Source organism: Dermacentor variabilis, unplaced genomic scaffold (genome assembly GCF_050947875.1).
Source record: "Dermacentor variabilis isolate Ectoservices unplaced genomic scaffold, ASM5094787v1 scaffold_14, whole genome shotgun sequence".
Lineage (NCBI taxonomy): Eukaryota > Metazoa > Arthropoda > Arachnida > Ixodida > Ixodidae > Dermacentor > Dermacentor variabilis.
Genome location: NW_027460302.1, coordinates 11,588,163 through 11,612,750, shown reverse-complemented (window position 1 = coordinate 11,612,750; position 24,588 = coordinate 11,588,163). Strand labels below are relative to the sequence as shown.

Here is a 24,588-nt window from a genome sequence, read left to right as displayed (position 1 = left end):
GGACGCGCGAGCGCTGATGTCGATATTTTGTACATTATTGTTACTTCAAAAATAAAAAAATTACCGACGATTACGTTACTTCCTAATGCGAAATTTGAGCGCAGCAAATAAGCTGTTTCACCTTTTGGATAGATTGAGGCAAAGAAATCGAGCAACACATGTATGCGCTATCACATAATTTTTTTTTATTTTTCACACGTATTCCTTTAACAAAGACTCCACTAACAGTTCTTGACAGTCATGAAGGAAGCTTTGTGGTCGGAGAAATAGACTGATATATGTTCGACTTGGTACACCAATGCTTGATTCTCAAAGACGAGATCTATACAAGTGCCTCGCGAGGTTGTCACAGCCGTGGGGGAAGCAGAGGCTAAGCGCCGCCGCCGAGAAGACCCTGCCGTTCGCGCCGCCGAAGCGGAGGCTCATCGCCGCCGCCGAGAAGACCCTGCAGTTCGCGCCGCCGAAGCGGAGGCTCATCGCCGCCGTCGAGAGCAACCAGCAGTAAGCGGAAGCGGAGGGGGGCGGCGTGTACACCCAGCGGCAAACGATGGGGGCAGAAGCGCGCGCAGCAAGCGGACAACACGATAAAGGGAGGAGGGAAGAGATAGCAGCGACTGACTGATGCCGCTGACGGCGATAGTGAGTCAACCCCAGCTATCCGCCACACAAGAACAGGGGGGGGGGGGGGGACCCTTTCCTCCTCTTTCTGCATCGCGGCGACGGTGTTCTATGCAGTCACGTTATCTTGACTCTCTAGCGGCGTCAGCGGCATCCAGCGGTATCAGTCGGTCGCTGCTAGCGCTGGGGGGATGAAAGGGGGGCGGAGCTGGTTACGAGGCCGACGACGACGCCGACGACGACGACGACGCGAAACCCAGGAACGGACGCCAAAGAGCTGCGCTCTAAAACAAACTGTTGCGGCAGGTGTATATTCATTATTCAAACGTGTTTTTTATATCTTATAGCACATACAGATCACTAACTTATTGTTTCAAGCTTAGTTTACAGCAGGCTGTTTTAGGCCGGACTTTGACGGATGAAGACGGAATAGTCCAGCAACAGTGCGCCGCAGCCGAGGAGCGAGCTTCGCATAGAGTTACTATACTGACTCTAGAGGACAAGCTACCCATAGGGCCCATGCATTGAAATCGGGAACCGCAAGAGCGCCGCCATGTTGCTACGCGCCGAGGTTGCCAGCTCCTGAGACGCTTGCTAGACTTGGTGACAGTAGTCAGTTTTAATCCGGCAACCGTAGCAGCGTAGCAGCATGGCGTCTCGCTTGTAGTGTCGTGACGTGTGGGTGCAGCCGTGCGTTTGGGCTTTATAAGTTGGTTCTTTATTCTATGTTGCGGGGCGGTGTGGGTGTGGTCCATGTTGACCGTACAGGTGGCAGTTATGCAACCGAGGGATGATCTTGTTGAAGTTTCCGGCGGTATGCGGTTTTCAGCGGTCACGCCTGTTGCAGGAGTGTCACTCGACGAGGTTACGAGCTCGGAGCTGTGGTCAGATTCCTCGTTGGCATTCCGTAATTCTCTTCGCACGGGCGCGGTACGTTGCAAAAGCCGCTTTCGCGATCTATCGTCGCGACGATAGATCGGGCTTTTTTATTATTATAAGCACTGATCCAGTTGGGGTAGGGCACATGTAACCTACAAACGGAAGTCTCAGGAGAGCACCTGAGATTATAATAAAGCAGGCGGCGCAGGAACTCCAGGGCACCCAAGGGACAGTGGGGGGATCAAAGCTCGAAGCAGAACGGTACGTAGGTTGGGGCCGCCGAGGCAGGTGTGTGCCAGGGAGTGTTCGCACGGACAGCTCCCCTGGCACGCGCAGCAGTGCCTCGCAAGGTCGAGATACCTTAAAGGCACCTGCGCCCATGATCTTTCTTTTGCCTCGGTGCAGTGAGCACGATTAACGAGAATAATATGGAGGGCATCCGGTGCAGTCGCGAATGGGTCATGACAAATGTAGTTCGCGTCGCCTGGCGTGTGCAGTAATATCAAAGTTGGTTGTGTGAACTTTATGCATAATACGCTTTGTTACGGTACCTTAACGCAATGGGTCTAGAGGACGGTGTTGGTACATTTTTTCGTACCGCCCTAATCCTATACCCCCTACTACAAACACACACACACATACCCCCCTCTTTTTTATGTATACATACAATTCCTTGCCATGATGGATCCATAGCCTCCTTTATTTTTGAAAAATAGAGGAGGCTATGGACCAATTGACCAGTTCAAGTTGTCAACTTGTCAGTAACTGTCATAAGAATCACTGTATTAAACACAATTCCACGATTGGGTTGTTTACTTTCATTTTTTGTTGTAACACTGAGGACTACATAGAACTTTATTTTGTATATGTGAGAGAAGTATGTGGATATCACGAGCTTAAGCCAATGTGCGATACACAGACAAAGCAGCTGCTACAACATGAACTGCATTGAGGGCCACACAACACATACGTAATTAAAGGTGCAAAATATAGGGGGAAGCTTCAAAATACGCTCTGTAGCACTGCAAAGTGTAACATATATTGTATGTGTACAATAAATGTTCAAAAATACAATGCATCAATGTCCCATTTGCCTTCAAGTTTATTATCAAGTTCAAGTTTACTGAAGTTTATTATGAGCATATGTACAACAGGAATCTACTGACACACCCGCAGTCAAGGTGGCTGTTCGAGGTGTGCTGGCTGTCTCAGTGTAAGAAAAAGAAATTGGGTGAATGTCGACACCAGTGCCATTGCTTCTTGCCTCTGACCTGCACGTGCCTCCGCGGCATCTTTGTGCACAAGTGTCCTGGCGTGGCGAGGCGTAGGAGTCATCCGAGAGAAAGAGTATCGTTTACATGGAGAAGTGGCTGTTCACATTGCCTGTCGCTTTCCCTCAAATGTTTCCTTTACGACTAGGGTGGCACACCCACAGTCAAGGTGGCTGTTCGAGGTGTGCCGGCTGCCTAAACGAAAGAAAAAGAAAGAAAGTAGATGAATGTCGACACCAGTGCTATTGCTTCTTGCCTCTTACCTGCATTTGCCTCCACGGCCTCTTGGCTTGCGGAGTCTGTATGAGGGAGCTGCTGTGACTAGGCGTAGGCATTGTCTAAGCAAAAAGAAAAGGCCATTCAAATGGGAAATTATTGAAATCAATGCAGTTATGTCTGCTTCTTGCACTCTTCTTGCCCAAAAATTTTCAAACATAGTGTCCAGTACACACCAGGACTTTGACTGCTTCTGCTTTTTACCTGCAGGTGTTGCTGCGAGATCCTTAGTATGGCTGCGTGCAGCATTGTAACACTTGGTGGAGGCATTTGAAGTGGTAGCCAAAAATATAAAGAATCATCCTTGTCTGCACGAATGCTTTCAATTTCTAAATGCAGTGGTAACTATCACTATTAGTGCAAGGCCCCCCGCAACTATGCGGCAAGTTCCATAGCTCGAAACTGAATTTTTCCTTTAGTGTTTCACAAGACGTCTGATATGTCCACATTAGATGTGATGTGTTTGTTTTTATTTATCCCAGTGTGGAGAGAGAGCATCATTAAATAGTTTTTTTTATTTTTGCTTGTCTTGTTTTTTGGTTTATTTCTGAATTTATCAAGCACCAGTCTCATGATGCTAAAATGACTTATGTAATGGCAATCAGCTTTTGTTTTGCAGAAAAACAACGCATTTCCTGACCCATTGTTTGACATCCCCTCACTCGCATAATTTTGCAGAGTATTCTACCTATATTGACTTACTTGACCTCCACTAAAGAGTCTTGCATTTTCAAATATGACTCTTTCCTTAAAATCATTCGACACTTCTCATAATTTCTGTACCTTGGGCTTCGATACTCTGCATTCACCATTTTTGCTTGTTTCTGACTAAAAATGTCTTCTTTAATTTAGAGCTTAAATTTTACCTTTGGAACACACGGAAGGGCTTGCCATTGCATATCTGCATAAAAGGGAAACATGTTTCATTAAACATTTGCAAAATCCAATTGAAGATTGATGAATGCAGCTTGCAGTGTGATATGACTGAATGAGCCATAAAAGTAACTCATCTCACTTGGTAAATTAAAGCACATATTAGCGTGATGTGCAAGATATGTTACACTAACGTGGTGGGTTCTCTTGCTTATACAGCAAAATAATCGGTGCGCGAGAAAAAAATTATCTTTGCATGCCCCTTGTACACACTGATTTAAGGAGAATGAGCTGGAGCTGTCCACATGATCTACTTATTTTACCTGCGAGTATGGTCAACAAAAATGTGTCCCAGCTGCTTAGTGGTACTCGGGATTATGTCAGTATTGCATATGTGCCTGTTGTCTAAAATAATTGAATTTTGAAAATGCTCGCAGGGATCTGATGTGCATATCTTCAGTTTATGGATACATGTAAAAGACTCAGCATCAAGTGCAAGTGAACGTTCCCGCAGGCCCGGAGTCAATCATGCAAATAGATTCGCTGCACAAATTTGTGACCAGAAAAGATATTCCATATGAAATGGCATGCAAGGAAGTGTTGAAAATATTGCACAGTTAATAAAACGCCTACGCTATTAATATGTGGGTTGATGCACTCGTTATGCAAAACGGAGGTGAGGCGTGCAGACAGGACACAAGAGTAGAGTATTTACAAGCAAACAACACGAGCGCCGCCCACTTCTCTACTCTTGTGTCCTGTCTGCACGCCTCACCTCTGTTTTGCATAATGAATCCTTACCAAGTAGCTGAGCTTTCTGCCGTTCTAAGTCTCGATGCACTCGATTTCGTCCGCATTAGGCACTCGCCTCTTGATTACTTCGTGGCACAGAAATACTCGGCATCAGGCTGTTTGTCTGCTGTGGCCTTTGTAGAAGCATGATTGTTCAAAGTGCAACAATTAAACAGATTCTTTGAGTTGCTTGCGGCTTCGCCAGTACAATTCCGGTGCGCTGGTCCGCCTGTCCAGCAATTTCCTACTGAAGGGAAACCTGCAAATAAAAACACCGCTCCGCATGCAGAAAAATGCTCTACTGTGACGCTTCTCAAACGATTGTGATGCACCACAAGAGTTGCGTACTCGCGTGATATTCTCAACAAGGAGATACATTTGTTTACTTACATGTGAAGGTATATGCCAGAGCACTTCGGGGCTTCGGTGGCACACAAGGCACGAGTGTGTGTGCCATAGCGTCCGATGTCGACGCGCGATCGCATGTCAAACCTAAACTGTACGAAACTACTACGCATCCAAAAAACAGATTCGAAACCGAAATTCGCGTCATCCTTTATTGCAAGAATGCGTACATCGTGATTTACATAAGTCACGGACTTAGCGATCGCTTTTTGTGCACTTAATATTAACGTACCACTTTCATAAAGCCATCAGGTATGCGTTTTTAGATGAGAAAGCATAAGGTGACCTGTACTTGCTTTCAGCCCTTTCAATAGTAATTGCGCTGGCCACATTGACCAGTAGCAACAGGGCGGCGCCCTAGAGGTTCCCACTTTTCCGGCCCAGCTTTTCCTCTAGAGTTGTTCTACTAACTCTATGGAGCTTCGGCGCGCGTCGGAGCTTGTCTCCAGTGGTTGCGCGCCCTTTCCCTGCAGCCGAAGCGAAGCGACGCGTTCGCTTGCCAGCGCGCGCCGAAACTTTCGGCGCGTGCCAGTGGTTGAGGCATAAGGCAGGACCGGAGCGTTTCGGGCGTTGCTGCGAGGGTAAACACTGGCGGCCTCTACCGGCACGCTTGGTCCCTACTCAATGATCACGGGGTATTTCTTCGGCCGCGCGCTTCCGTAGGCGACCGCGGGATGCGCAGGTCGCCCTTTATCACTCAGGAGAGGCGCTGACGTCACTCTTTGTGAAGCGAACGTGAAGCCGGAAGTTGGCGTTGCTCCGCCTAGCGGGCCAGCTCTCCTCTCTTGTTTGCATTTCTCGTGAAACCACACCGCGCTGCGTGCAACCGTGCTGCTCGGACCAAGGCCGCTATTTTGTAGCGATGCCTTATGCCTTATTCTATGCTATTCTTATCATCCACCACACACGGCCGCCTGATCCCGTTGATAATGCGGGCAGACCGTCGCTCTGACCACTGGCCAAGCGCGAAGAGCCTGAAAAAGCATAGAATCAGAAAAGGCATTGCTACAAAACGCCGGCTCAGCGCACTCCACAGCAGTACTAAGCAATCGTCAGCACATTAGCATGATTCCGTGAAAAAGGGCAAAATTTCCCGCGGATATTCCTTCGTCCGTACCCATTGCCGTGGCGCGGTACATTGCATACATTGTTGCATGCGCGTTCATTTCACGAATTTTAGTTCCTCCTGTCCCACCTGGCCACAGCAACATCCGGTAGAGCACGGTCCAGAAAACGCAGCGCAACAAAACACGGAGACTAACGCAAACCTGCCCGCACGGCGCTTTTGCCACGGTACGAAACCTACGGAGCAACACGTGTGAGCGCACAGAACCTAAACAAAGCCGCCATTGCGGCCCGAAAGGCGTGGCCGCTACACCAAAGAAATAAAAAAAAACAGCAAGAAAGAGAAGAACCTACTACGTCATTTCCTCCACACTTTTCTCCTAGCGCGCGGAGGGGGTAGGGCCTCTCCTCAGTTTCCTCCCTCCGTGGTCGTGATCAATAAGCCACCACCGCCGCCATTTTGATTATCTCGCCCCCTCGAACCGGCACTCTCGCACGCAGATCCGCTGGCAGCCGTAGCCGCCACTGCATAGAGAAAGAAATTTCAACACGAGCGGACACTCCCACAGAGCCCAGCGGCCGAATTGACTGTAGCACACCAAGCTGATGGTGGGCTCCTTCGATTTTCCACTTTTGGCTACCCGCGGGCTGCCAGAGCCAGCCAGAGCGTCTTCGTTTTTCTCGGGTTGCTCCGCCCACCGCGCTACGCACTTCCGCCGGGCGTTCGTTTTGCTCGCGCTGGACGGTTCTGGCTACCCGCGGGCTGCCAGAACTACAGCCCCTACATCCACGCGCCACCGCCGCTTTCTTAAGTAGCGACAACCTTTGTTGCGCACCGCCTTTTCCCCTCACACCAAATCCGGTTCCGGTATTTCCGGTTCCGGCATTTCCGGTTTAAAAATTTCCGGTTCCGGCGTTTCCGCTTCCTGTAGCTGCCCTGCGGGAATTTCTGCTTTGACTGCTGTTAGACGATGGTGAGACGCCCGCGCGTGCTTAGCAGAGCTGTGGCAGTCACCACAAAAAGAATGCAAAGGGGACAAGCTGTTGTATTCCGCTGAAGTAGTAGTTCGCGGTCGCTGTTTCCGAAATGCACGAAAAACGGCAGTGGTTTCCAAGCACCTAGGCACTACATTCCACTGTACGTTGTCGCTCGTGCCACAACCCGTCGCAGGTTGCAACGACGAAAACTGCAAACTGCAGTTGCAACTGCAAGTTGAAAACTGCAGTTGCAACCCGACGCAGGTTGCAACTGCAACGACGAAAATCGGTGCTGTCGCAATGCGATTTTTAGAGGGCTCATTTCACATGATTGCGATTTCAACAATGCGACTGGTGCGACGCCCAGGGTAGCTTACTGCCAGGTTTCGTGGCACACGCTGCATAATTCTTTTATTGTAGTGAATAAAACGTTTACACTATAATATTATTGACTTCTCTTGATTAAAAGCAAATAATATGTATGTTCACTAATTTAAAAACGTTAGTTAAGATTTGTCTTGGGGTGCGCGACGGCGGTTTCTGTAGTTCAGTGCGACATCGCGCACGTAAACAGCTGTTCGCAAGTGGTTCAGCGCTGTGTGTTGTCTTATCTACCTTCTATGACCGTTTCGTTCTGCCTGCGCTACAACAATCTACAAGATGACCTATCGACAAGCTCATATAGCTACCCTCACCGTATATGCAGTATTCGGAATTCGGCTGCCACGAAGTTGTGTCAGCCCAACAAGATCCTCGCGCTACCCGTGCTCGGCGTCAGCTTCTGGAGAAATGATGCGTGTACAATGCCCGTCATTGCGCATATGTGGTGCCTGCTCCTAGCCATATTCTTACGCCAAACGCTACAAGAAGCACCAACCCGAACGCCCGCGTGTGCCCCTGAACGAAGCCTCAAACGATCTGTGTGATTACGACGTGGAATGAAAATTGTGTCGTGAAATTCAACCTTAGCGCTAGCCTGGTTCGTCCATCGCCGTGCTTGCGCTGCGAATATATATATGGGAGCCCCCTCTAAATACTTCTAAAGGCGCAAAAGCCGACGCATCAAATGTTTCGAGCAGTTACCGTCACTTTTGTAGAAGCCTGTACGTTGTAACATAGCATTCTAAAAGACACGCTTCTCGTCCACTTTGTTGTCCCGTGTCTCGCGCTGGTAGTATACTCGGAACTTCTAACAAGAAGACCATATCAATACGCGCTATTCATAATGCAGGATCGTAGGCCCACGGCAGGCGCACTTGCCGTAGAATTTTTCAGCTTTCTGCTCAGCCTCGAATGCCTCTCACGGTTAGCCTGTTTTGTGGAAATAAATATTATCATGATATTATTAATGTTATTAGATAATATAGTTTCTTCACTGTAATTTATAGCAATCATCCAGATTTCTTAAGCTAGTCATGCATTTAACCTGTATTAGATCAACATTGTTACGACATGCTTATGAGAGTCATTTCAAGCTAGATTGCTCAGCCAGAGAAAGTACAAATGCAAGCCTCAATGTTTATTCCAATTTGGTATTCCTAAACAGATTATATTGGCAGAATTTTATGCCTGCTTGCATTTCCTGCAATTCAATGTTCAGAGCTGTAAAAACTGATTCCTTTTCTTGCTGTCGAAAGGCTGCTTCAATGTCGATAGCAAGCTATAATTGTTCGTTTCGAAAGTGTTAAGCAATGACTATATGTCTAAGCTTATCAATGCGTTTTTGTTCCACGAACAAAATGAATGAATGACGTGCTTATGTACTAAATTTATATACCTCGCAGGCTACACGGTTGGAGTATTATGCAAAGGGGAATAAAAAAAGTTGTTACAAAAGGAAGAAGGGCACAACATTAAGAAAAAAAAACAGCAGAAAAAGCAGTACCAATACATTGCATCAACTAGCCCGTGTTTTACTGGCACAACATTATACAATACTTAACAAACAATAACAGAAAAAGTTACTGTCCATGCACCCTGTACAGACGGTAAACCAGCGAAGCTGAAATATGCAGCCCCGGTGTTTATCACTGGGTTAATTCCAATGGTTTATTCAAGTCTTTCTATATTATTGGTTATGTCTGTGTTTCTTAATGAGGTTATGCACATGTTTGGCTTGGGTTTATCACATTGTTTATTTGGAATGCCACACATTGCACTTTGCAAGATCACCATCATGGAAAGTGAAATGAGTGGTTCATTGTGTTAATGCAGCGGGTCCATCAAAGTCTTTCTGAATTATGTTACGCACTTGTGTTTTGTAATGCGTTAATCATAATGTTTATGACTCAGTTATGCACTGTAGTTACGAAGTGACACACCGGGGCTGCACATTTCATTTAAATAAATACAGGGACACATTTTCAAACCTATTGGGAAGTCTGAGAGAGACTGCTGCACGCGCGCACTGCTGCTAGAGAGAAACGACGTCACTATCGGTCTAGCCACTGGCCCACGACACCTTTGCTGTGAGATAATAATGACATCATGATCTTGTCTTAACCGCATCCCCCTCTGTGTCCCTTCCCTGCAATAATACGCAGATAAATGTGTGTTTGAAATGCATAAGCATTTCTATGTCTACCCAACAAGAAATGTCTCCGTCCATCATGCAAGACGAATGCAATGGCTCACACCCCCTTAAACAATTGCTCATACCCCTACACTAGGGTTTTTGGGATCGGACCATGAGTGTTTCGCCTAGGCATATACAGCTTCACTGTAGAAAGAATGAACACCTTTCTGCTAGAGACCAAGACAATCATGAGGTGTATTAACAAATGAAAGTTTATTGAACATGCCGAGTAAATGCTGTTCTACAAGCAATAAATCGAATTTACACAAAAAGCAGAAGCAGTGGGCTAGGCGGCAGCGGGAGTGGGCTAGGCGGCAGCAATCCCGGCAACATGCTGAACAATCCCTTTTGCTTCATGCTACAGGTTACGCTGCTTACTCTCGGAAACCAAGCTTCGACTAGCGCCTGTGCTGCTTCGACAACGTTGGCGGGCGTGGACCAAGACGCTGGCGTGCACTCATCGACACGTGGTGAATGCGGCATCATGAATCGACAAAGTTTTCCATGCGTCACAAGTCCGGGTATCGCCTCCACAACAGTGACGTCAAGTCACATGCCCCATCGGACAGCTATAAAGGCGCCGGACGAGCTGTGCTTCACCAGTGGGCTAGGCGGCAGCAATCCCGGCAACATGCTGAACAATCCCTTTTGCTTCATGCTACAGGTTAGTAGATATATGCCAACTCGTGGTTATCGATCGGATAACCGGTTTTTGCTGCTGCCCTGCCCACTGCGTGTTAATTATTTTGTCTAGTATAATTAGCCCATTAATTAGAGATCTTCTGGTTTGCGGAGACGTAGAAGAAAATCCAGGTCCAACAGAAAAAGATATCTTGCTAGAACTGTTAAATGGGCAAAGTAAAATTCTTTCTACTATACATGATATGCAAGCAACACAGAATGAAATGCAAAGGAACCTATCAAAATTAACAGAAAGAACTGATGACATCGAGCGGCGATTGGGTAGTTTAAGTGCACTGAACTCTAACGTAGAAGGCATCAAAACAACAATAACGAACCTCGAGGAACAACTCGCTAACATTAGTGAACATGTTGATGATCTAGAAAACAGAAGTAGGAGAAATAACTTAATAATTTATGGCTTGCATGAACCTAGAGTTGAAACTTCAGAAGACTTAGAACGAAATGTAAAAGATGAAGTCTTTAGTAAAGAACTATGCATTAACGTAACAGGCATAGAAAGGTGTCACAGACTCGGAAGAAAGACGAAAATAAAACCCGTCCAGTGATTCTAAAATTTCTTGACTACCGAGAAAAGAATGCCCTGCTTAGAGCATCGCATAAACTAAAGGGCAGTGAACTGTCACTATCTGAAGACTTTTCTAAGCGAGTACGTGACACACGGAGGCTTTTATGGGAGAGTTCTAAGGAAGAAAGGCAGAAAAACATGAAAGTAAAGCTGCATTACGATAAGTTTAGCATCAACGGGACTTTGTTTGGTTGGGATGCTGAAAAAAAATGCCGTTATAAGCTGAAGAAATCAAGTACTCAAAATTGACAGACTAAGCGCAGGCGTGGCTCTTTAGGAATACTTAACGTAAATTGTAGGAGCATTATAAACAAGCGTACAGAGTTAGAGGGACTTCTTTTGTCGTATAACCCAGATATCGTTGTATTGACGGAGACATGGTTAAATGAAGAAATATATGATAGCGAGTTCATTCCACTTGGGTATAACGCATTCAGAAAAGACAGAGGTAGCAGGGGCGGAGGTGTAGCCATCCTTTTCAAGGATAACATTACGCTCTTAAAGATGCCTGATTTATCAGATGTTGAATGCATATTTTGCAAGGCCTACCATGAAAATATTCGATATGTCATAGCTGCTCTGTACCGACCTCCCAATTCTGGTGTTGACGTTTTGGATTCTTTGAAGCTATACATGAGCGAGCATGTGAAACCCGCTGACCGCATTATTCTCTCGGGCGATTTTAACTTGCCAAGCATTAATTGGGAAACGATGTCGGTCAAAAGCGATAACGACAACTTAGGGGAGGCCATGCTGGACATTTTCTTTTCTTTTAATTTATTACAGTTAGTGGATACCTGTACTAGAATACAGGGTAATTCTGAAACAATCCTGGACCTCTTTTTTGTAAGTGGGACCATAAGTAGTCACACTAAGTGCGATGTATTTCCCGGTATATCGGATCATGAGGCTGTGTTACTAACGACAAATAATATGAATTGGAAAGACAGCTTTAGCGCTGTCCGATTCCGCAATTTCTCCCGAGCTGATGATGTTTCGATTATAGATACGCTTTCGTTTTACTTAGATTCATTTTCAGAGAATATTGTAGATGTGCAGGAACTATGGGAACGCTTTAAGAGTATTGTTAATAAATGCATTGAAAAATATGTACCAACTATTGTTAAGAAAAGAAAAAAGAATCCCTGGATTTCTCGGAAGACGCTGAGATTGAAAAGGCAGCTCAAGAGGTTAAAAGATAAAATGAAAAAATCAAGCAGTGCTTCACCAGATCAACGGCAGAAATTTCTCTCTCTCTCATCTAAACTTAGGATCCAACTATCTACTGAGAGACAACGTTACTATGAAGAATCATTGCCTAAATTCATCACAGCGTCTCCAGATAGATTTTGGCGGGAGGTGTCACCGAAACATTACCAATGCGATGTTTTTGAAGTTGATGGCATTCACTTGAATGATGAAGAAAAAATTGCTAACTTATTTAATGAGCATTTCCACTCAGTTTTTACTAGTGATGATGGTGTCTTACCTATGTTTGAGAATTGTTTGCCCCCTATTTCTGATGTATCAATAAGCGAACAGGGTATATTCCACATGCTTTTAAAACTTGATGAAAAGAAAAGTTCAGGCCCAGACGATATACCCAACACTTTCCTAAAAAGGTATGCCGAATAGGTTTCGAAATACTTGTACATTGTGTTTTTACGTTCCTTGGAAGAAGGTCAACTCCCGAATGACTGGAGAACAGCCCGAGTAACACCACTTCATAAACATGGTGCCAAACAGTCTATAAAGAATTACCGTCCGGTATCTTTAACCTCTAACACTTGCGAATAATTAGAGCACATAATACATAAACATATCGTGGATTTTTTAGATACACATAACATCTTAACAAAATGCCAGCATGGATTTCGGAAAGGGTACTCAACTTGTACACAACTAGTTGCTACTATCCATGATTTTGCCGTATCTGTAAATAACGTAAAACAAATTGATGCAATTTTTATGGACTTCTCCAAAGCTTTCGACAAAGTATCACACAGTAAATTGTTATTTAAATTAAATAGTCTGCTTAAAAACTCTCAACTTGTTAATTGGATATCGGCGTATTTGAACAATCGCCATCAGTTTGTTGCGTTCAAAGGACATCAATCTAACCAGTTACCAGTAAAATCAGGTGTCCCGCAGGGCTCGGTCCTAGGGCCACTCCTTTTTCTTATGTATGTAAACGACATGGTAGAAGGCATCTCTGTCAAAATAAAATTATACGCGGACGATTGTGTTCTATATACGGAGGTTAATGATCAATCTGATCAGGCATTGTTAAACAATGATTTTCAGCGTATTGCTTCTTGGTGTAAGAGATGGCAGATGTGTATAAACTTCGACAAGACCGTTTTCATGCGGATCACTCGTAAGAGGAGGCCCTTATCGTTTCCGTATAATTTTAACAATGTGCTTTTGTCTGAAGTGTCTGAATACAAATATCTTGGGCTATGGATTTCAAACAATCTTAGGTGGAACAAACATATTCACTGCGTTACAGCGAATGCTTATCGAAAGTTATTCTTTTTAAGAAGAACGTTAACTTTGGCTACCCCTGCTGTAAGAAGATTAGCATACACATCCATTGTCCTCCCAGTCTTAGACTATGCTGCTATAATATGGGACCCCTATACAAAAGGTAATATTCTGAAACTAGAGAATGTCCAAAAAAAAGCCGTACAGTTCATTTATAACAACTTTCGACGTAGCTCAATCACTGAACTACAAGCTCGCGCTAGCCTAATCCCGTTATCGGATAGAAACCGCTCATCGCGACTAAAATTTTTATATCAATTAGTCAGGGGGCACTATAAAGTCGACGTTAGCGAATGGATTACATTTTCTTCCGGTTATTCGACACGCCAAAGACATGAACTAACAATAACACCTTTTCGTTCTCATAATGACTCTTTCAAGTATTCATTTTTTCCACGAACAGTCAGAGACTGGAATAATCTCAACAGCTGTATCGTTCAAGCAGACTCTTTGTCAGCTTTCGCGTCCCTTCTTGATGGATGAAACATAATTGGTTATATATTTATGTCTATATGATGTATGCGTTGAGTGTTCGTCTATTTCATTTGCACATTTGATAAATGTTTTGCTTGATTTTTCTTTTATTCTTTCTTGACTGTGACCTAGGCATGTACATATATTTCGTTTGCCATTATGTTGTATTTTCTCTCATGTATTGTAACCCACCCTGCTAAAATCCCGGTGGGGATTGCAGTATCAATAAATAAATAAATAAAGATCTGATGTGTGTCCATACAGATCCCAACAGGAAACGCATCCATCTCTGAAAGTGTAACAGCGGCCATGCTGACACAAGATTCTCCCAGTGTATTTGCATCTACAGCATCCATAATTTCTCTAGGCAGCCGATCTCCACAGAATACTAGCTTCTTCCTCTACAATGCACTCTCCACATCTGAGCGTGCATTGTAGAGGAAGAAGCTAGCATTCTGTGCAGATCGGCTGCCTAGAGAAATTACGGAAGCTGTAGATCTAAAAATGCTGTGTTAATCTTGTCAGCACGGCCTCCGCTAGAAATGGATGCATTTCCTGTCAGGAAACGCACATGAATTTTTGCTTCTCCTTTTTGTGTATGTTCAGTTTATTGCTTGTCAGCGAGCATTTACTCAGTGTGTACATTAAACTTTTGATTGTTAGATCGTCTCGGTTTTCTTGTTTGTCCTATGTGTTCTCTGGTGCCATTTGCAACCAGGCTATTCGTTCTTTTTTTTTTTAGACTGCAACAAGTCACTTTAATGGCCCTCATGATACCTTATAAAAGCCTTTATTTGGCCAATGTAGCAAGAATGTATAGTGTGAAGCAGTAAGAACACGGTACGCTAACTCCTAGTTAAAAGGTTTATTGTGAAAATGCAGTGATCTATAAAGGTTACCAGAAAGTAGTACAGCAATAAAACCTGATAAAGACTAGTGCTTGATGAAACCAAACATAAAAGCGGGAAAGGCAGAAAATGCATACAGATATACAAGTCCAGGAAAAAAAAACATTGTGATCACCAAGTGTGCATGTGGCTGCATTCCAGGAAACTCATTTTTTTTCCAATGGCATGGAACTGGAAGAATGTGCTTGCATAAGCAAGCTGTCAGTCTGTCTACTGGAATAACAATAGTGTTTCTTGAAAGGTGCTGGCATGCAGGATTGGCAATTGTAATGATTCTTTTCCTGCAATTGGAATTTTTCTGTATTTTCTTTCTGTAGCATTTTTATTTATGTTTGGCTGCATCAAGCACCAATTTTTATCTATCCTTCAAAGATGTCTTTCTTTTTCTGGGGAAAACACAGCGAAGGCGGAAGATGGAAATTCAAGACGATGAGCAACGCAAGAACAAGGTGAAAGTAGGAACCAACGTTTCCACACGTGGACCTTGAAGAAAACAAGTCCACTTGTCGAAACGTTGGCTCCTGCTTTCACCTTGTTCTCGTTTTGCTCATTGTCCTTTTTTTTCTGGTAATTTATATAACTCGCCACATTTTTACAAATGAACCTCAGTTGAAAGTTCGTCCTCATCCATATCTAGTGTCATCCTGTTGATACTGCTTCATGCTATGCAGTCTTGCAACATTTGTGTGTGTGTGCGTGTGTGTGTGCGTGTGTGTGTGTGTGTACACGCGTGGATTTGGATGTGAGATTGGGCCCTTGGGCAGAAGTATCATTCTTCTCCTGTGCAGCCTTATGAATTCATTAACTATAGTGCAACAGAAATGCAATGGACAGGAACGAAGTGAACACACAGAGCGCTTCGTTCTTGTCTGTTGTGTATCTGTTGCACTTTAGTTAATGATGAATACACACAAACTCATCTAGTTTTCAGTTATTATGTCGGGCTTATAAGCCTGCTTGTGTCCTGAAATATCTGCATGGCTATGTATCCTGTAATTTAATTTCCGGCCATGTGCTTACAAGCCGCGTGTCAGTCTCCCGATTTTCCTGACAATCTTGTGTGATGTGCAGGCCCAGACAGTTTCTGGTGAATCCATGCAGGGTGTTGTGCAGGGTGTAATCTGCACTACAAGTGCTGCTTTGATTGCTTTCAGTTCAGCTTTTCTAGGTGTAGGATGACCTGGAATTGTACTCACTTATATGGGGTTTAGTTTTATGTAGTGTCATACTACTGTTACACTGCTATTGCCAGATCAGTGTACTATATGTGCCTTATGTTTGCTTGCATCTTCATGATTAGCAACCTCCTCTGTGTGTTTGGCAGTTGCATATAGTCTCCTGGCCTAATTGTTTGCCCCCATATTGCACGGTATGGGCCTGTTGTGTTTCAAGTTCAGGTACTCCCGAGGTTGTGTTTCTGAAGGGAGGGGTAGTCGTCTTTGCATCTCATATGCTAGCTGGCATAGTATCTTGGGACGAGGTTCTGAGCTCTTGAGACAGAATTTGTGCTGCAGGCTGCAACTCTACTCTGTCTAGGTACTTGTTCGTTAGCTCTTTCTCATAGAGGTCTTCAAGCATGGTACAGTTGGAAAGACCTGTTATTACTACCCGATGCCTGTATTCGATGAGTTGTCTTTTTTGTGTGCTGCTGGTAATTCACACCGTACCATACCTTGGACACAAGCACAGCATCTGCGATTTTCTATAGTATCCACTCGTCCACCCCCATTATTTCGAGATTATTCTTTTCACCAGGCGTGGAAGTTCCGTCCAGGCATTGCATAATTGTTTCACCCACGTGCTGGCTCTGCCTCATGGGCTTACACTAGCTGAGGATTTGTGGGTGTTGACTTGCGGGCATATTTGTCCAGCTATGTGGATCACAATGTGCAATCTGGGGTAGTTCTTCATTCTAGTCTTTCTTTTTTTTCCGACGTAGATATGAGCTGACTTATCAGAAAGCGAGAGGCCAGACTGGCCAATAAAGTCTGCAGTGTTGCATCATTCTTGATTTCTGTATAACATAGCTTTCCCATAGACTGTAATACACCATAGGCTGTAGTGTTTCTTGTAGTATGCCCGTGTTGTTGGTGTGTGTGGGCCAAATGTACCTCCAACTCTCACCTGGAATTTTCTGTCTTTCAGAAAGTTACTGTTTAAGTGCTCTACCAGAAATGTTTTTGCTCATCGTTCCTCTTATTAGAGCAGCATGAGGTACTGCTGTTAAAAGCCTCTTCACCCTCTTCATTCTTTGATAAGCGGTATTACACAATGTCCTGCAATAAAGTTTCTGCTGCTTATGGCCCACTCATATCTGCCAGAAGGGACAACTCTTGAAAAAGGTTTTCTTTGTGCTATGTGTGCGACGTAGTATGAGCATTCATGCCTTTTATACATCTGTAGAACCAGCTTCCTGACAGAGTACTTGTTATACCTGATCATGCTTATTTGTGCAGTGCTGTTGAACAATACATATTGATGCAATGAATATTTACACACTCGAATTATCACAAAAGATGGTTGTTTTACAATTCTGCCCTTTGCCTTCTATTGGTGTTAGATTTTGCATAAGCATGCCCCCTATGCAATAGTATTTTGAAGTGTAAGAGTTCAATAAAAGGTGATGAACTAAATCTAAGTGCAAGAGCTTTTTTTCTCACCTATGACTCCCATAGAAATGCGACTTCCATGGCTGGCAAATCAACCCCTCGCCTTGTGTTAGCAGCAGAATGCTATAGCCGCAGTGGCAGGTGAACAAATTGAAGAACAATATTTCTGTCTATATTTTTTTTTCTTGCCTGTATGTAAGTAAAGTTTGGAATAAGTTTGTCATTGCAAAAAAGCCCAGTTTGTGGTCTTTTATTGAATAAACCACATATTGTGTATAGTTGAAATGCAGAAATTTGTTCTAAAATCCTCGGGTGATATATGTTCTTGCAAGTAGCATGGTATTTCATTACTTATAAAGATAATAATCGCAGCGGATATCGTTATATGGGTTTACAAGCTAATATATGTGATCACAAACTTATTAGAAACTTACTAGAAACATGTAAGGCATGAATGTTTCTGCACACTTGATCCGCTGTGAACGTGCAAGAACTGCTTGTACTGGCTGACTTCACTGCACAGTTTTGATTTACTTTTCTTCAGCGTGTCGTTTTATACTGTTTTATCCCCACAAGAACAGGCCGTTTGCCTGCTTTTCGCATTGTTGCACGAGTTCTACATAATTGTGCAGGAGGGTACGTTGTCACTTTGCCACTATAGCAAGCAATTTACTTAATCGACTAGCTCTTGAGTTAATTACCTTTCAAAGCAAGTGTTAATACAGATGCAATAAGGATACAAAGTCCGCGACATAGCCAATGTTTATTGGTTTCTGTGCAAGAAAAAAAATTCTCCAGAGAAGAGGTGCAACTTAACGTGCATGTAATATTTTATTCAAGCCACGGATTTAATGCTATCGTAGCAAATTCATTACGATAGCCTACACTTTTGCTCTGTCAAATTTAATAAGAGGCAAGATAAGCTTTCAAGATGCATCGGGAAATTCATGCTTGAAAACCGACAAGAAAATGCAACTGAACGGTACCGCGTTCAGCGCAACGTTGAAACTTCGGGTACTTTGCTGTCTTGTCATTTGCCCTTGCCGAGGTTGAAATAATTCAAGCTGCTCCGTAAGCGCGATTTTTGCATGCTACTATTGTGACGACCTCGTCGTCTGCTGGGGATCGAACACCTCCTAGCACTGACAACTCGCAAAGGCGCACGAAGCAAGCGTGAAAATGCACTTCATTTGCTGTGTAGCGTGTCAACAAACGCATAGCAATCGGAGAATGCAATCTGTGCAAGTTTTTTATTCTCCCTTCGCGTACGTACCGAATTCGACGATCCACGTCTCCGCGATTGCACTTGTCGTGCGAGACGCCATTTTCCAAAACAAACCGGCGAAATAGCTCCGTTGACAGCTCTCCGCGCAATTTCGACGGAAAATCGCAGCGATCGGTGCGACGGTGCGACTGTGCGACCAACCGGTTGGTCGCAGCCGAAAATCGGGGGGACGGCACTGCGACTGCGATTTTCATCGCAAACGACGGAAATCGCACTTCCGGTGCGACGAAAATCGCATCATGTGAAACAGGCTTTACACTAGGCGGTGGTTCTTGGATGGAATCGCATTCACAGTTTCAACCGCAGCTCGTGCAATTAAAGCCTTTCCAGCGACGCGAAAGTAAACAACGCTAAAAAACAAAGCGTCACTTCCACTCGGAACAGGAAGCTGCAGCTACGTAAGTTCCGCTTGCCGCCGGAAGCTAAGGGGGTGGTGGGAGAGGAGCGTGGAGGAGGAGGGCAGGTTGGCGGTACTTAAAGGGACACTAAAGGTTACTATTAAGTCAACGTGGACTGTTGAAATACCATCACAGAAACCTCGAAACGCTTGTTTCGTGCCAAGGAGAGACTTATTTTAAGAGAAAATGCGTTCTGAAGCGTCCGCGTACCTCTAGCGCAGTTCAAATCGCCCGCCCTCCGATCGAGGAGTACTGACATCATGGTCTCATAGTGACGTTGCGCCATCGGTGAGTAGAACGGCGTCCGCAGACGGCGCTACGGCTTTTCTGCGCAAAACGCGAACGCGCGGTCAGAAACAGAGCCAAGACAGAGCCGACAGCAGAGCGAAAGCGGGAGTATGGTGGCTAGCGGAAGGAGAAACGAATTACTTCCCACATTACGTCCCATGGCACACGGAGAGTCCGTTTTCGTTAAACTATAGGCTGCGGCGAGCTCGCAGCGTGGTCGGCGTGGTCTATGAGAAGCGACGAGCCTTTTCGCACTCGCAACAGGGCATAAAAATGTGCGAATCGACGCAAAACTCGGCCTAGAAACGTGCTTCGACACAGCCAGGGCTCAATACGACCCAAGCTGGCACGACCCAGATGTCGTTTCCCGCACCGCCACCAGGCGCCGCTACTATACCTCAAACTCCAGCGCAAGACGCCCATAAGCTGGTACTTCATTCTATGACGCTAACTTCGACGCTCGTCGCAATAGACCCTGACACCGACAGATTGGCTCGCGATGGTGGGCTCAACTTCAGCGATTTGAGCACCGACGAGCGCGACCTGCTGCTGAGGGCTCGCACTGCCGGCGTCGTTGCGTACTACGACGGCGGCCTCGACACCGGCTCTCCGGAGCGGGAAAGCAACGAGGGCTTCCCACGACATCACATGGACGTGGCATTCTCGCTGCTTGTTCCAAATGAAAGTTTCGCGAGTCAGCAGAACCCTCACAGCACGACGCGATAACGAAACTACTGAAACTCCAAAGTGTGCGCGGCGCAGAGTCGAGCGCGCAGAGTCGAGCGAAAACGAAACCTTTCGAACACCCATATTACTGAAGGGTAACGTCAAAATGTTTTTTTTTCTTAGAATCGAATAGACGTAGACAAGTAGCATTTTTTTCCGTCTTATAATCGAATGAAATGATATTTTTAATACGAGTAGTTGAGTATTAGTAACACAAATTATGAGGAGTCCTTTCGTCATCGGGCTAGTACCGGAATGTCGCTGGGGGGTCTCAAATCGTGTCATGCATTTACCTCAATTTCTCGGTTACTAAAGCTCTGTTCGCGATTATATTGACGCCTTAGACGTTCTAGAACATTGATCTACCACTTTAACTTGAGTTTCTGGTAACCTTTAGTGTCCCTTTAACCTGGTCGGCGGAAACGTGTATGGAGGGGCTTTAGCCAGAACCTGCCAGGACGATTTTGGTCTGGCTGCTCCCTGGAAGTTCTCTGGCTAGCAGACGACTAAAAGAGGCGATGGGCGCTCGCCGCCATCTTTACGGGAACTTCACCGATTGCAACGCGGGCCCTTGAGGACTTAAATTTACCTCGCTCAGCCAACTGTCTACGGTCATCTTCGGATTTCCTTACTTCTAGCCTTATCTTTTTAGGTGCTAACGCTCTGTTCCGCATAGCGAAGCGGTGTGATACGAGCCGTGGTGAACCGTTTGAAGCTTTTGTGTGTGTGTATATGTGTGTGTCCCCTGATTGCTTCTTCGCGGCGGTGAACAGCGGATCGCGCTCTCATGCGTGCATGAATGAATGAATGAATGAATGAATTCATGTTATCTGCATCGTGTTCCACGCAAGTTGTAGACGCTGATTCACACATTGCGGTACATTTTGGGTTCGCATTTCTCTGGTGGCGTTCCTTTTGACATATCTCGCGTATGTATATCTCTCCTTTCTCTGCAGTTAGCGAAGGCTTTGCAGCTAGCCCGTGTTCGCTCCGTCTCTCCGTCGTGTGCTTAGGTGGCAGCTCGAAACCGATATGTGTTTGAACTGCAGGCCGTTGATCTAAGAATACACTGATTGCACTCGCTACATTTAGACACACGTACATTGGCTTATTGCTCTCATAATTGCGACCAGTGTTGTTTTTCGTGTGGAACGTTTCGCTGGTCACAGACGACGTGCATTTTCACGCGCCAGCCGCGTCCCCAGCTCCTTAAATGAGAAGCACCATCAGCCGCAACAAACTTTCTGAAATCGAAGCCCAAGCAGGTCGGCGCGAAATTTTATGCGTATGAGACGCACCCGATAACCTGCTTTTTCATGTCTTGTGATGACACAACGCTAACTCATCAATGACGCCGGTGGTCGACATGATCGCTGCAAGCAGGGATCCTCCAGCCATCGCTTTCGAGTATACAATCACGATTTCGCGTCTTGTCATACGCCGCGTCGGAGGCCATCTGTTGCGCTGCGCAAGGCGAGGTTGGCCGAGTACGCGTCCTGCGCCGAGTCGCGCGAAAGTGATCGTATCCCTGAATGCAACTATATATTTTCAAGCTGGCAACGCATAAATGGGCCGACTACGCCGGCCTCGCCGGGCGCTGCCATGCTGGTAGCATGTTTACATTTGGCCAGCTGTACCGGCGTTCGATTTTGCAAACTTCGGGCAGGTTTGGGTTGTCTTAGGATCCCAGCCCACGTGACTTCCTGTCAGAACCGGAACTAGCCGGCTGCTATCTGGCTGCCAGCGTGCGGCCAGAACTCCGAAAATCGAAGATGCCAGGTGTTGACTCCTTCCGGTTTCGGTTTTGGGCGCGCGCGTTTTGAACACGAGTTGGTACACGCCGCGCCGGCTACGCTGTTCGGCGCGGCTTTTTTTTTTTTTTTTTACTTCTGCTAAACCCCGTGTGGCCTGGGCGTGGAATAGTTTGCGAACGAGATTGCGAACGACCTTTACAGGACTCCACCGAATCAGCCAGGTACAATTTCATAAAGAAAACGCAAGAAGTCTTCTGAAATGATGAAATCTTTATTTTGCTGTATATAAATACTGGTTCCGGGCTTCTTCTACATTCATCCAAAGTGGTGGCACCAGGTAAGCAGCAGTCGTTGCCGTACGAAGCTCCACCGGATGCCATCAGCTGCGAGAGAGTAAATTACAAGCATGTATCATTTCGGTATATTGACCTAACAGGAGTATTGCGTGTAGAGGCGATACGTGCGTAAGTGGTGAGTGAGCGGCATTACAGATAAATTCACTTTTACGTACATTTCGCAGCAAAGACTCCTCCCAAACAATGCCATAAAATCTGAACATCCGATTTTCAAGCACCCCTCCCTTCCCGGGCATTATAAATAATAAATAAATAAAAAAAATAAATAAATTATTTCCTGCACTTTAAGTGCACATATACACAGGTGATTGCGCGTTTCCAAAACAACTTGACCTCAGTCGACGCGATGGTATGCCAAGTACACAAAGGTGACTGCAACACAGGCTCAGCCAGACCATGTTACACGCTCGCAGAATGCCTTCTAGTCGCACTCGAGACAGATTCGTGGGTGCAAAGCCCGTTTTCAGTCGCTCAGAAAACATAAATGCCATGTTCTTGAGCTCCTCCGCGTTATCTTTTACGCGTCCTTCCGGCGCATGCAACTCTCCCGTGTTATCACTCTCGGCAATCGCTCGTCACGTTTTCGACAAGCGCGAGTACCGAAATAAGGTATCTGTTGTTGCAGGGCTATAAAATATGCGTCACAAACTTGTCCCACTAAAATTCAGTACACGCAAAACTAACTCACTATGGCCGGCTTGCTTTTTTGCTAACAGCTTCACAACCCCAGGCGCGGCGAGCAAGCCTGTAGATATCCCAAAAAGTTACCAAATAAATTATAACACTTTTTCGGGTCAGAGAATGCGTCACGAACTTCTACCAGTAAGATTCAGTACACGCAAGACTAACTGCGGCACACAGCCGAGCTGCTTTTCGCTAACTGCGCCACTACGCCGAGCACGGCCACTGTGCTTGAAAAGTATCCCAAAAAGTAGTGAAATTAGTTACAATAATGTCTGGGGGCAGAGAAAGCGCCCGAACGTGTCCCGGTAAGATTCAGTAATATTTGGGGTTTTACGTGCCAAAACCACTTTCTGATTATGAGGCACGCCGTAGTGGAGGACTCCGGAAATTTTGACCACCTGGGGTTCTTTAACGTGCACCTAAATCTAAGCACATGGGTGTTTTCGCATTTCGCCCCCATCGAAATGCGGCCGCCGTGGCCGGGATTCGATCCCGCGACCTCGTGCTCAGCAGCCCAACACCATAGCCACTGAGCAACCACGGCGGGTCCCGGTAAGATTCAGTACACGCGAAACTGCATCACACGGCCAAGGTGCTTTTCGTCAGAACGCCAGCTGCGGCGAGCGTGCCCAAAAACTATCGAAATAGGTTATAATTATGCTTGGGCTCACAGAAAGCGTCGCAAACATCTCCCAGTACGAGTAATTAACTCATATTAACTAGGCTTGGACTGCGGAGCTGTTTTTCGATAACTGTGTCACTATATAGGTTCAGTTTTGTGCAGTAAGTCCAATGTGCTTGAAGTGCGTCGCAGACTGTCAAACAAAATTCCTCACCTTACTGTAGTCCAGTAGTGCAGCGGTGCCGTGTCGAAATGCAGACGGAACACAAGAGAACGCCGGGAGCCCCGAAAACGGGCAACATCCAAAAGAGACGGGTCGCCGAGCTCGCGAGCTTCACATGCGCAGCCGGCCTCGTTCACTCCTGCGGCTTGTCTGGCGCATGACGTATGCACGCGCGTCTGGCGTGCCGCTAGCTTGTTGCTACGCTACGCAGCAAACAGTTGCAAAGTATAAGTTAATTTACACGCAGAACTTTTTCACTTTTAGTGGGAAGGAATAAAAAAAAAAGATAAAAAAATAAAACGTTGTCTGGAAGTTTACTTCACATTCCTTTTTTTTTTTTTTTTCTGATTCTCGCGTCAACTAACGGATGGTGTTGAAACTAGGCGTGACGTGTTTCCTGTTGCCAGTTTTTGAAGAGTGTCCCCTCTTGTCACGGAGGAAGGAAACTAATGGCGTCCTCGTGATCGCCCGCACTATAGAGGCTAGAAGGTTTTCCTAGTGCCACGACCGAGCCGGCGCAGCTGAAATAACTTGCTATGCGCAGGGCAGATGGCGCTACCGCCCGCTGGCGCGCGGGCGGGCGCAAGAGGCCCTTATGGGGGTAGTGCTCTCTGGTTCAGTCGGTTGATCGTGTGTGTGCTGCTGTCAATGCCTTGACAAGGCATTAAAGTGCTAAAGACAGTGCAAACTCTGGCACAGGTTCTCTTGTCATTTA

The 24,588-nt window shown here is 45.6% G+C and overlaps 1 protein-coding gene across 7 annotated transcripts; it reads right to left on the bottom strand.

The window, feature by feature from the left end:
- Nucleotides 1–2,498: 2,498 nt before the first annotated feature.
- On the bottom strand, nucleotides 2,499–5,262 carry LOC142567824 (uncharacterized). Of its 7 annotated transcripts, none has more exons than XR_012825249.1 (4): nucleotides 4,719–4,854; nucleotides 3,911–3,945; nucleotides 3,032–3,106; nucleotides 2,499–2,963 (listed from the first exon to the last, which is right to left on the bottom strand). XR_012825249.1 is itself a non-coding variant. In XM_075677974.1 (4 exons), the coding sequence occupies exons 1-4, from the start codon at nucleotides 5,260–5,262 to the stop codon at nucleotides 2,913–2,915; spliced, it is 324 nt and encodes a 107-aa protein (XP_075534089.1). In that variant the 3' UTR covers nucleotides 2,499–2,912. The 7 variants fall into 7 exon arrangements, 2 of the variants coding, with proteins under 2 accessions (XP_075534089.1, XP_075534090.1); XM_075677974.1 differs by lacking the exon at nucleotides 4,719–4,854 and adding an exon at nucleotides 5,100–5,262; XM_075677975.1 differs by lacking the exon at nucleotides 4,719–4,854 and adding an exon at nucleotides 5,100–5,262 and having other exon boundaries at nucleotides 2,499–2,700.
- Nucleotides 5,263–24,588: the final 19,326 nt, after the last annotated feature.

Bases quoted from the DNA above. Each gene is read 5' to 3' on its own strand.
- LOC142567824 (XM_075677974.1), bottom strand. From the start codon at position 5,262: ATGACGCGAATTTCGGTTTCGAATCTGTTTTTTGGATGCGTAGTAGTT. The intron at 3,107-3,910 runs GTAAAATTTAAG...CTTTTTGCTTAG, and splicing joins CCCTTCCGTGTGTTCCAAAG to ACAATGCCTACGCCTAGTCA. The intron at 2,964-3,031 runs GTAAGAGGCAAG...TCTTTCGTTTAG, and splicing joins GGCCGTGGAGGCAAATGCAG to GCAGCCGGCACACCTCGAAC.